Raw genomic sequence first — 12,997 nt, 5'->3', positions numbered from 1 at the left:
AGTCTCCAAGGCCACAAGGGTCTTACCTTGACCTCTGAAGCCCCGATGCCTTCTATCTTGACCTCCTGGTCGGCCACCAGGATCCGGAGACCCCGCAGCCAAGCAGGCCCTGCTTCCGGCTTCTTCTTGTTGATGTCGATTTCCAAGTACTCTGGCCGCTCAGGGCAGGTCTTGAGGAGCGTGTAGGAGAACTCGACGGGGAAGGGGTAGGCGGCGCCGTCGAAGGTGTGCAGCACCTGGTTCTGGCTGAGCAGGCACAAGGTCTCCCGCTTGGGGAAGCAACCCTGGTAGCCGTTCTCCACTGTGCACACCTCCTCGCCACGGCACGTCTTGTTGAAGCAGTACACGTCGCCGCCCTCCTCGCACAGGCACTGCACCGTGCAGTTGGCCGTGGCCCAGAAGAACTCGCCCATGGCGTAGTAGTGGCCGTCGAAGTCACAGCCGCACTTGTGCAGCGGGACGCACTGGCTGGTGCTGAGGACAAAGCCTTCGTTGCACTCGCAGCCCTCCGTGCAGGGCATGGCGCAGGTGTGGGAGGCCGTCAGATCTGAGCACGTGTCCGGGCAGCTGCTGGTGCACACGGAGTAGTGGCTGAAGCTCGGGCACTGCACCATGGACACTGACGTAGGGGAGAGGAGAGAGCGCGACAAGGTGAATGACCCAGGGGCTAACCGGCCAGATCCACCACGCACGGGGGCCTGGAGGAAGAATGCTCCTTCTGGACCAGTTGGCGCCTGGAGGGAAGGCCGAGCCACCACTCACTGGGGGAAGGGAGACTGAGGGTGCGCAAGGGGCGCAGCTGCTCTGGTAGTAACTACTGAGCAATGTGATGGGGCGGGATCTCACTGGATCATCCTGACTGAAATAAAACTTCAGGTTCCTATCCTAACTAGACTCGACTGATTATTCAATACAGCTTTAGTACTGGGTGAATTACAACCATCGAGATGGTTTAAGATCTTCAACTGATGGGCATATAAGTTGGTCTGACTTTAAAGAACACGGCCCATTCCTAGGAGGAAATAAATCCAACTCACAGGAGAAATGAAAAATCTAACTCTTAGAGGAGGAATTTGAAAAAGTGAACTTTCAAACAGGGACCAAAGAAGACTGTGAAAATGAATTCTCTGGGATATTAAAAATAAGAAAGAACCTTAGCTATCTGAAAAGAACCTGTGTGCCTATTCCCCCAGGAGACTGAACTGGAACTGGATGCCTTCTGAAGGCCCTTCTTGCCTTGGAAAGCTTCGATTCTTATTTTAAGAACATCTGAGTCTGGTTTGAGTCTGGTTGACCCCAACAGGCGGAGACTCAAGAGCCTGGTAGACGAGTTCTCTGATTTAAATACAATTCATCCCACTAAAATGAGAGACAGGGAGAGGAACGTGGAGGGTAGGATAGTAGTACCACTAGAAAAAAAATAACCATTATAGGCAAAAAAATTAGGTAATTGGATGCCCTTGGATTGCACAAGGGTCAAAGAGAAGTCATATTCAATCTCAACTTCAATCAGGGTATGGATACTCCAGGCATGATAGAGGCTGGCCAGTCCACACACACAAAAACATTTAAATATACTGTCTTTTAGTAGTTTGATCAATTCTCTAAGAATTGATTCTGATACATATTGATTTATATGAATCCAACCTATACAGATAGGAAAAAAATGCCCTCTGGCCTTGGAACTGAAAGAAACTTTTAAATCTCACCTCCATAGCACTCTCAAATGCACGGATAATAATTTTCGGTTTACTCATATGGAGAAAACCAAGGACCAGGAAAGAAACAAAATTCCAAGAAGCAATTGGGTTTTTCGTTTGCCCGTTTTTAACATTAACATAACTAGGAAAAGTGAGAGAGATGTAAGTTGTATAGAAGGAAGACATAAGATAGCTAAGTTGTTCCAAACGCTCAATCCAAGAGCGCAATTCCAAGGGGACAGCTGGATTTCCCACACTTTGGGGGCTTGTTTCCTCGCCACCCGGCATTTTAGAACAGGGCCTCTCTCCGGGTCTGCTGCCTGCCCTGCCTGCTGCCCCTTTTGGACCAGCGGAAATGCTCTAGAGCAGGGGTCACAGAACCTGAAGGCAGCGAGGAAACATCCAAGGACAAAAATGCCATGGGTTCCGTGTGGGAGGCGCATTCTTCTCCCAAAGGCTGCTCTTGATTCCCCAGGCCAGTGTCCACATGTCCCCAACAGCTGTGGGGACAGCCACCTCCAGCTCAGAAACGGCCCCCTCCCTGCTCAACTCTGCCCGGGCCACCCCCGCTAAGGGCCCTCTTCCGGCCACGCATTCCGTGTCTCCTGCACGGATGCCCATCAGTGGTTTCTTGTTTTCTGGCCACAGTACTGGGTGAGGAGAAAGGTCAAGATGCTTTTACAGTTCGTTCTTTATCATTTGCTATATTTCAACCTCACCCTGACTCTCGGGCAATGTGTCTTAACAGGGAGCTCTCCGAGGAGCCCCGAAACCCTCTCCCGGCCCCCCTGCACAGGCGTGGCCTTCCGTGTGGACAGGATGCCAGCTTACCACACCCAGTCTGGATTCGCCAGTCTCCGATCGGAATGCCCTGGGCTTGGCACACGAGGGCGTAGGCCTGGATGGCCTGACACAGGAGTGTCCCGTTGTCCCTCACGCTGCACAGGTCATACACGCAGCTGTGCACGAAGGCCATGGGGTCCACGACAGTGCCACACTCCCACAGGGGGCCGTCGGTCTTGTTGAGGAAGCCGCAGTAGTCGGGGCCAAAGTAGAGGGCTTCGGTGGCCGTGTCACACTGGGTGCAATTATCCACGCAGCCCGAGTCACACTTCCAGTCGGCGTGGTAGACCCGCCAGCTCTCTCCCAGGTCTAGGATTGACATGGCTGGCCTGCCGTCGGGGCGCAGGAAGTCATCCAGAGGGTTTTTGTTGTAGTTCCCACAAAGCCCGCAAGTGGAGTTGATGTAGGAGCCTGGGACGGAGATGGAGGCGTAGTGCTGGCCGTCAAACGTCACTAAGAGCCCAAAATCCGTTTCCACAGCAGTAGACATGCCACTCTGGTAGACTTTCACCGCCCCCAAGTCTAAGGTGACGGGCAAAGAAGCCACTAGGTCATTAACCTGCCAACAACAGCAATAGTAAAAAGGCAGGTGAGCAGGGGCCAGGGCAGTGGGTCCAGCTGAGGTCAGGAAAGGGGGGAGGGATGGAGCGACTCAGCGCCACAGAGAGAGTGGCCCCCAGAAGGCTCGGGTGCCAGCGGGCTTGCCTCCCAGGAAGGCAGAGGCCCCAGAACCTTTGAGAGCAGGCCGGCGTTTGAGTTGTGACAGACGTGCATTGCTTAGTGCCACTCTAAACCCCTCTGGGGACCAGGTGCTTGTCAACACTTCCTGGCTGGCTCCTGGGCCAGCTTCACGTCTTTTCTTGAAAGACTAGTTACCTGGCTTTTCCCCCTTTCTCCTCGAAATCCATTCTTTAAGTCTCAGCTTAAGGCACATACTTTCCATGACCCCCTCGCTGCCCTTAGCACCCCAACCCCTCCTCCCAGCTGGAAGGTGCTCTATAAACTGTCCCCACCATCGAGTTTTGAGGCTGCCCTGGTGTTATTCTCTGAGTGTTTCACCCTGTCACTTCCTGATACCAGGCCTATGTCATACCATCGTTCAACACAACAAATTTGAACACCTACTGGGTACCAAGCACGATGTTAGGTGCTGAGAAATAAAGAATAAAAAAAGTAATTGTCTCTGCCCGTTATGAGGTCTGGGTCTACTGAGGAAGAGGGACACAAATTGATATTTATGACGTACAGTTTTAAATATGCATTCATAGGTGATGCAGTGATGCAGTGGGAGAACGGTACCTGACCACTGATCCAGCCTGGGGACGGGGGGTCATATAGGCTTTTTAGGAGCAGTTAAGTCTGACCTGGGTCTTTAGAGGTAAAACAGAAGCAGCCAAAGGAAGAGTAGGGGGCAGAGAATTCCAGGACAAATGAATAAAATCACTTGTTAGTGATTAGAAGTAGCTGCATGAGAATAGGGACAGTCATCGGGGTGTCACTGTACTGCAGAGGGAAGGGAACGGGCGGCTGGAGAGGGAGCTGGACACAGGCAGAGTCCATTCATTCAGTAGATGTCAACTCAGCCCTTTCTGTGTGTCAAGCTCTGTTCTAAGAGTTGGGGATTAGCAATGAGTGAAACGGACGAAAATCCCTGCCTCTTGGAACTGTCTATTCCTCTTCAGGAGACCAACAGCAAACAAAACCAATATGTAAAATACATAACAGCATCAGAAAAGTGTTCTGCAGGAAAATAAAGCTGGGAATGTGGATCCAAAGTGCTAGGGAAGAGGGTTTCTAATTTTAGACAGGAGGGTCGAGGAAGACCCCACGGGGAAGGGGATATTTGAGATGAGGAAGAAGCCTTGCAGTTATCTGGGGCGAGAGTGGCTTACGCAGAGGGGACGGCCAGGCCCTGGGGTGGAGCGTGCTGGGCGCTGGGTTCGCACGGGCCAGTGTGGCCGGAGCGGAGAGCCAGGAGCAGGCAGTGGTCGGGGAGGGCAGAGAGATAAGAGCAGCCACAACAGGCACGGCCTTGTCAGCCATTGTAGAGACTTTGGCTGTGACTCTGAGGGAAGCCGAGAGCGAAGAGAGCGCCCAGAGCAAAAGATCGACACGATCTGACTTCCGTTTTGGAAGAATTGCTCTGAATTCTGTGTTGGGAACAGATCTTGGAGGGTCTTTGAAGCATGTTTTTAAGAGAAAACAAAACGCCACAAAAACAAAAACAACAACTTGGATTTCTCTTCTGTAGGAAGAGCTCCAAAAAGTTTTAAGTAAGAGAATGATGTGGTCAGACTTGTGTTTAAAAAAGTCCACTCTGGCCGGTACGAAGGGTATATTGAAGTAGGTGGAGATTAGAAACAGAGAAATCAGGCGGGCAACTGGTGCTGGAGGCCAGGGCTGATGAGGGCGAGGCCTGACCTGCACCCAGACGTGGAGGAGGGACAGCTTGTGGTGGACACTCCACAGGGCCTGGGGCTTTTTGCTGGGGGGAGTGAGAAATGGGGGAAGAATCAAGAGTGAGTCCCACAGGAATGAAGACGAAGACGTAGAGAATGGACTTGAGGACATGGGGAGGGGGAAGGGTAAGCTGGGACGACGTGAGAGAGTGGCATGGACATATATACACTACCACATGTAAAATAGATGGCTAGTGGGAAGCAGCCGCATAGCACCGGGAGATCAGCTGGGTGCTTTGTGACCCCCTAGAGGGGTGGGATAGGGAGGGTGGGAGGGAGACGCAAGAGGGAGGAGATATGGGGATATATGTATATGTATAACTGATTCACTTTGTTATAAAGCAGAAACTAACACACCATTGTAAAGCAATTATACTCCAAGAAAGATGTTAAAAAAAAGAGAAAAGGAGTGAGTCCCATGTGTAAGTGGCTTGATAAGCCTCCAACAGAGAGTTAGTTTTCTTCTTTTTCACCCTTAACGTGCCTGGCATCTCTAGACATCACTTTTGAGGGCTGGAATGGATGGTTAGTCCTAGAACAGCCCTGGTGGGTTGACTGTAAGTGCACGTCCAGGCTGCCCTGCACCTGTACTGATTTCTGGCACACAGAAAGATCAAGGGTCTTTAGTGCCACCATTGCTGCAACTCTCTGCGTTGTCTAGGAAGTGAGACAATAGACTGTCCAAGCATCGCTCCCAAGGTTTACCACGGCTAATGGCATGTGCAATTCTCTGTCCCTAGAAATTAGTATGGCTTATGGGGGAAGGGAACAAAAAAACAGGCTTGAGATGTAAGCCATCCTATGAGAGCAGGAAGTAGAAAAAAAAAAAAACACCCAGGGGTTGATTGATTTATCCTTATCTCCCAGGTAGCAAGTTAGCCAACAAGGATGAGAAAAGCCACACTCTGAGGAAGGTCAGCCAGCGAAAGCGCTGGGTGATTATGGTGTATTGCTCTATGCTGAGATGTAGGAAGTGAAATCTCCAAGGCGGTATAATCCTAAATGCCAAACACCTCCCTCGCTGAATGCCCTCCTCTCCTCTCACTCAGCCCCTGCTAACAAAGGACAGTGGTTGTACTTCAGAGCAGAAGCCACAGGGTGCGGCGGTGGGGGGGGGGGACTGTCTCTGGATGTCACAACCATCCCCCTGCTGCAACCGATCTCGTCCCACGCACACTGCCTGTGTCCCTACGCTGCCCATCGGCGTTGCCCAGATTTTCCCTTCTTTTTCGACATAAGTGGTCATTTCTCCCCCTTTCTTTCTCATGCATGTCTCAGTTTCAGCCACACCTTATAGAGTCCTGTGCTTGTACCCCAGAGGGCTTGGAATGGGAGCAGCTGGGGACTCTCACCCAGCCCATGGCTTCTTATTTCTTTCCTGCTGTCCCAGTCCTCAGACCCTGATGAGCCAATGTTGATGAGTCTCCCTGTTTGCTTCCCTTCTTCTCCCTGTGTACCAGCCAGGACCCCCTTTAACCATGTCTCTCCCAGGAGTGGGTAGGGGCAAGGTTAGGTGGGAGCAAGGTTGGGAGAGAGAAGTAGCATCGTAGGACAGGCCTTAGAACGAGAAGAACTTTCGGTGGGAATGGCAGTGTGGGAATGAGTACTGAGTGCCTACTGGGTGCCAGGCTTTGTACTAGCCGTCGCACATGTGGTTATCCTATTTCATCCTCACAACAACCTAAGAAGGTCCTTACCATCTGCCCCTTTTGCAGATGAGGAAATTGAGATTCAGGGCTTGCATTATTTGTGGGTGACAGGACCCGACCCTCCACTGCTTCCTGCTGCCTTTGTTCAGTGCTGAGTTGAGACAGCCAAGTCCAAACTACAGCCAAGAGCCCTGCCTTCTAGACATGACACGATTACCCCATTTTACAGATGGAGAAAGTAAAGCTCAGAGAGGCCACTCAGCTGGCAGTGGTGGCCCAAGGCTTGTGCAAACCTGACCCCAGAATCAGAGCTCTTCGTCACCATCAGCTATTTGGCGTTGGCACTCTTTTCCCTGGTGTACCCTAAACTACTCAGTTTTATCTGGGGGAGAAAGATGAAAACTGATAAGTATTAGTTAGAAGGAGACATTTACTATATATGGATGTTAGCTGGCTTTCTTTGGCCCCTATTAGCATACACAATCCTAAATTGTTTACTTGTCACTTGAGAACATTTCAAAGGGGGAACATGCATATTCAGAGCCCAGTTCCTAATCCCAGCATATGGAGAAAGGCAACCTGTTCGTTAAGATCTGTTTGCAAGGCCCCGCCCTGCGTGTCTGAAAGTTGGCAAATCAGTCTCCTTCTTGCCTCCCACCCCCTCTTGCCTGTCCCCACTTCACCCCGGGTGGGGTCTCTGCCATCATGGAGGCACCCTCCCCAGCAGGGCAGGTGTATTCAGAGACGCTCGGAAGCCATTTGGCAAAAGGAAAAGGGACCCATTGTTTGCTTGCAGTTGGAATCACATAACCTTTTCTTTCTGAAACATTTACATTCACGTCCACATCTCCCTGTCGCTACAGAAAATTGAGGAATCCATGCCCTACGCTCGGACGATGGAAGAGAGCCACGCAAAATTAGCAGAGCTGCTGGGCCTGAAAGCAAGGGGCTGGTGTCCCTTTCCTTCTAAAAAAAAAGAGTCTGACTGTGAAGGGAAAAGAATTTTAATCAAAATGGAAAATAGGAATACAGCATGAAGCTTTCTTTTCCAACTTCAGATATTGTACACATCATCCCCACAAGACAAGGAAGTAGGGGAGAGCTAGCAAACATTTTTCTAGCTGGAAATGTTAGCATCTATCCACAAGGACAAGTGTGGTGCTCAACAGCACAACAGAAATTTAAAAGGGAAAAACCCCAAACTTCTGCAGCCGAATTCTTACCTCTGATTTGATTTACAGAGCTGTCTCTAGGGAGACTAACCAAACACCAAGCAAATTGGCATTTTAACCACTGTAATAGCCCACTTTTCTAATTACGGCACTGATACGCTGCACAGACCTAGGAAGGGCAGAGCCAGAAAAAGTGGAATTAGTTCCTTGGTGCTGCCTTTTGTTGGACACGCTGCATCAATTAAAACTACAACACGTTTTTGAAAAAAGAAAGACCTCCCTACACTGGCATCAGTTCTGGTTTGTAATCTCTGTGATGACCTCCATGCTTGGGGATTAAGGACAGCATGGGGTTGCAGCAATCAACCCCTCGCGGTCCTGGTTATTATTGCTTGAATAAATACATGGCTGCCCTGAGGTCTCCATTAACATCATGAAACTTGGGGCCTCCACAGATTGAGTAATTGCTACTGGCTTTTTGTTCTCCCTCTTTTGTCAACGCCCCAGCCTGAAATCCAGGTAGACAGGGACAGGAGTCATTTGCATATGCTAAACGAACCACAGAGATCCCTGTGCTCTCCCATTCCAAGCAGGAGTGGGGGATTCTGTAAAGGGGTAAAGCTTTCAGGGGAACTTTCCACCCAGGTTTCACTAAAGAAGTCACTGAGCCCACTCCAGCTGCCTGGACAGGCAGTGCCCATGGATATACCAATCAGTTTGGACGTTTGGACGTTTCTCTGAGAATGAAGCCACAGCTCTTGGGTAAACAGGATGGGGGGATGTGAGGATTGTTAATCAAAAGCTGTAGTGAATTAGGGGTTTGTACTTTGTGTTTACACTGTCTCCAGGGCATGGCCACGTGGCTACCATTGTTGCAAGCCAGGTTCATGAGAAACAATTTACTTCTGTTCCCAGTTATGTCTAAGCTTGGATATGTGTGTGTGTGTGTGTGTGTGTGTGTGTGTGTGTGTGTGTGTGTGTGTGTGTGTGTGAGCTAAGAAGTTAAATGTACTTTAAGATAAACAGCAGATAGACATGTCAAAGAGAAAGCCTAGGTTAGCTCTTGTACAAACAAAATTTAGCCTAGTAAAGAATTTTACAAGATGTTTGCATGGCTCTTTACAAAGATCCATGCATCTTTTTGGTACAAAGAGCAAACAGCAGTAGATCTGGGAAAGTCTTCCCCAGGCTGAAGCACCTCCAGCTTCTCCATCTCCCCGTGAAGGACGGAGAGGGTCTCACCTTGACTTTTCCATAGCTTCCTTTGGGGATGAGAATCTTGTAGCCATTCACCTCCACCGAGAGCTCCTTCACCCAGGAGACGGCTGAGCCCCCCCGGTGCTCGTTCTTTGCCTCCACGCTGAAGAAGGGGAGGCTGGAAGTATGCAAACACTGTCGGGCCAACAGGTAGGCACAGGAGCCTTGGAAGTGGAAGAGGAAGCCATCGAACGTGTGATAGTGCGGCTCCCCAAATACCACGCACGTGCTGGTCTCCACCGGGCTGCAGTAGAAGAATTTGCCTTTGGGTTCGCACACCTCGTAGGGGCTGCAGGAGACCTCCTGGCAGTAGATCTCGTTGTTGAAATCCAGACAGCGGCACTTGATGGTGCAGTTCAGGTCATCCCAGAACACCTCCCCTCGCCGAAGGAACTGTCCTGGGGAATAAGGACAGTAGAACTAACATTTATTGAGCATTTACCTTCTGTGCTGGGCATCGGGCTAGAGACTTTACTTGCCTTATACCGTTTAATCCTCAAAAGAACCCGATTAGGTATGAAGTGTTGCCCTCACTTGTCAAGTGAGGAAACTGAGGCTTAAGAGAAGTTAGGTAATTCATCCAAATCACGCAGCAACTCAACTGCGAAGCCAGGATTCCAAGCCAAGTCCATCTGAATCCAATCTAAGCTCTTGACATTATTGTCACCACCACTGGTGAGCACACTTTCATTCAAGGAAAGACACATTGTCTCACTCCATGGGATACACCAGGACACACGGCAGTCCTTGCCTTCCTTTCGGCGATAAGAGGAAGGGTATTCTGAAAGAAGGCCCTCCCCCACCCCCCGGGTAACTCGGCAACACTGTCGGTTCATTTGCTAACGTGATCATTCATTCACTCATCCACTCATTCAACAAACAGCTGCTGGGGGCTCAGTATGTGCCAGAAAAGAATCAGGAGTCAGACCCACAAATTTAAATCCCAGGCCTCCTGGGATGATTCTGGAACGGGCTGACCCCTGGCTTCCCACATTTCCGGGCTCATAAATCCTACAGACACTGTTTAGGCAGAACTTACACCTACACCAGTCGTCTTCTCCCCTCACCCTAGGCCCGGTCTAAGTCCAGCACTCCTCTCTCTTTATCCCCTGGACAGAACTTCTTGACAGAATCTACGTCAGGAGGAGAGTGAGATGGGGAGGGGAATGGTCCTAAGGGATGTTCTAATGTTTAAAATACTTCTATTGCCTTGGTAGGTTTTCAGTCTTTAAAACCATTTCTCTAAATGAATGATTTCCCCCACCAAAAATCTTGAAATCTACCAATTCTTCATATCAACCTTCAGTTGACACGGGAGCATCTCTGGGCTGGGGGCTATGACCTAATCCTTGGTTGGGGGTCGGGGTCAAGAGAACTGGGCGATGGTCACAAATCTGCAATCAATTGCCAAGACTACTGACTGAACGTCCGCCTGTCTTAATGTTCTGACCCACAGAATGTGGACAAGGTTATTTTCTCATCCCTGCCTCCTGGGGAACAGAGATGCTATAAAAAGTTGGCACAGGTCAATAAGGTAGAAGTATTTGTACATTGAGACTGTCTGAAAAGGAAAGTATCAAAGATACAACATTAAGAATTGTAAACAATATCATACACCAGGAGTAACTATAGTTTGAAACCGTAGTTTGAAAAGGTTTCTCAAATTTTTATAAAACTGAAGACCTAATGCAGAGCACAAAGCTGCCAGGTGAGCCCAGGCAGAAGCCATGGCAGTTGGACAGTCCTTTCAATATCTGTCCAACAGGAACAATTATGTCTCAACGGGCAGTTATGTTTCATATGGCCCCTGAATGGGATAATAGATGTATTCACAGTCCCAGTAGGTCAGATGCATCAGCCCTGAAAACAGGCCCCTCCGACCTCAATGCTTTTTGGCACTCACCCAGGCTGCATATATTCTAACAGCCTCCACTCGGTATGATTTCCAGTCTCTGCTTTCTCAGGCTTCCAATAAATGAGGGGGAAATGTCTTTGCATAGAGGAGGTTTGGACCAAAAGGTAGACTCTGAGATAATTTTGTTTGCAAAATGATGATATAATAAACCAGCTCTATGCAACACTCCCCCCGTTGTCGCCCAGGCCAAATCCCCATCTCATTAGATTGATGTGTGTCCAGTGGCACATTAAAATGCACAGCAGCCTGTATGAGGAGATTGAATTTGTCCTGTATATGAAACCCAAAGCCATAACTCAGGAGGGAAAGAATGAAGTCAAAGTGAGGACTTTGTACACTGCTGGCATCTGACCAACCCCACAGCTCTGTGAGCCAGTGTTTTCCATTATCACAGCATTTCATTCCCGGGACTCAAGGAGAGGCTGTCACCTGGCACTTAGGTAGCACGGCCACAGCCAGTCAGCTCCATGACACTTGGACAAAGGCGAGAGGTGTTGGGTAGGTCCCTAGCCCAGGCCATAAAAGCGAGAGAGATAACGGGGCATTGGTTTGGTATCTTCATAGACGTTAGATGAAGATGTGTTTACACTCTGTAAGGGAGGAGAGTGCAATCTCTGAAATCCTGGTGACCTTCGGAGCTAGATTCTTTTCTGTCCAGTTTAATACTGGCTTAGCTCTAAACATTTATTTGCTCTTCCGAACATGGAGGACTTTACAGAGTCCACAGAGGCAAAGATGCCCAGGCAGGGCATCTTCACAAATGACCTTTCCTCAGAGCAAAAGCAGAGGTTTGATAAGTGTGACCACAGCGCAGGGGATGGGGGCAGAGGGTGTGGGCATTTCAGATCAGGTGAATATGGCCCTTCTGATGATTACACAAATCAAAGCCCTCAGGGGTGCCGAGACTCAGAGGTCACCTGGCCATGCTCTCAATGGAAGGATGGCAAGAGACCTCCTGAAATTTTCATCCCACCCCATAACTTTCTTAGGAATCTGGAAGCATTTTCCCCGGGGTCATCTTCTGTGCTTACACAGTACCCTGCACTCATATCTCTCATAATAGGTCTTACATTGTATCATCACTGTTTCTGTGCTGTCTTCTCTACCATGGTAGGGTCATGGGGGTCCAGAGCAAGCACCATCTTCACCAACCTAAGAGACTGGCTAAGCACATTTGGAAAGATGCAGTGGCTGGAAGGCTAAATGGATGGATGGGTAGATGGGTAGATGTGTGGGTAGGTGCGTGGGTGAGTGGATGGGTAGATAAACGCACAGACAGATGCATAGATGATTGACTAATTCTACTTGCTATAGCCTCCACTCCTAGAGGCAGAAATATGCCCAGAAATCCTGTTTTCTGAATACTTTTAGACGTATAAGAAGCAGGAATCTATAAACCATGGTGTCCCTGTGAGAGTCCTGGGCTGTTTTGTACATCCGAAGGGGTTTTGACATTTCAGAGGAGGCTCCAAACTTTGGATGCCAATGTAAAGGAAACCCACGGAGGTTCACCTACAGCTTGTTCACACAGACCTAAAGCCGGCTTTGATTCTCCCTAAATTCCTGCATGTTTTGCTGCTGCTTGGAGGATTTTAGGAGAAGCTACCCTAAAGACTATGACACGTTTTCTCCTTTCTTTCTAATCATACTAGGAGGTACTTGGTACAGACTTGGTGATGCTCCAAGCTCACCCACTCCCATGGATCTACAAAGTGCAGATGGTAGAGCAGGAGTAAAGATGAGAAGGAAAATTTAAAGGGGGACATGGCAACAACAACGACAACAAAAATAATGTTAAACAGGAGGGCTCTCTTCTGTCCCTCTGGCTGCAGAATCATTCAAGAGCCTCGTCCACTGTGCAGTAGTTCCCAATGGGGAGCTGTGTTCATACCCCAGGCACAGGCTTCAGAAACTGCGGTATGGCCAGCGCAGGGTTTCAGCTCCTGGAGCGATGAACGTGCACGCAAAAATTACCTTGATCTCCATTACCCAGAGGAGAGAC

General features: G+C 49.4%; 1 protein-coding gene across 3 annotated transcripts in view; it reads right to left on the bottom strand.

Annotated features, from left to right (window-relative positions):
- LOC115843494 (tubulin-specific chaperone cofactor E-like protein) overlaps positions 1-12,997 on the bottom strand; it is a 162,100-nt gene that overhangs the window by 46,469 nt on the left and 102,634 nt on the right. For all 3 annotated transcript variants that reach the window (XR_009564977.1, XM_060304204.1, XM_030839536.2), the window contains 3 exons: positions 9,066-9,478; positions 2,532-3,102; positions 27-619 (listed from right to left, as the gene is read on the bottom strand). Coding sequence is in view for 2 of the 3 variants with exons in the window: in XM_060304204.1 (XP_060160187.1) it covers positions 27-619; positions 2,532-3,102; positions 9,066-9,478 (1,577 nt within the window). In the remaining variant the exon portion in view is untranslated. The remainder of the gene's footprint in view (positions 1-26; positions 620-2,531; positions 3,103-9,065; positions 9,479-12,997) is intronic.

Source organism: Globicephala melas, chromosome 8, assembly GCF_963455315.2.
Source record: "Globicephala melas chromosome 8, mGloMel1.2, whole genome shotgun sequence".
NCBI lineage: Eukaryota > Metazoa > Chordata > Mammalia > Artiodactyla > Delphinidae > Globicephala > Globicephala melas.
The sequence above is the reverse complement of the archived record's forward strand: the minus strand, read 5'-3'. Positions and strand labels throughout refer to the sequence as shown.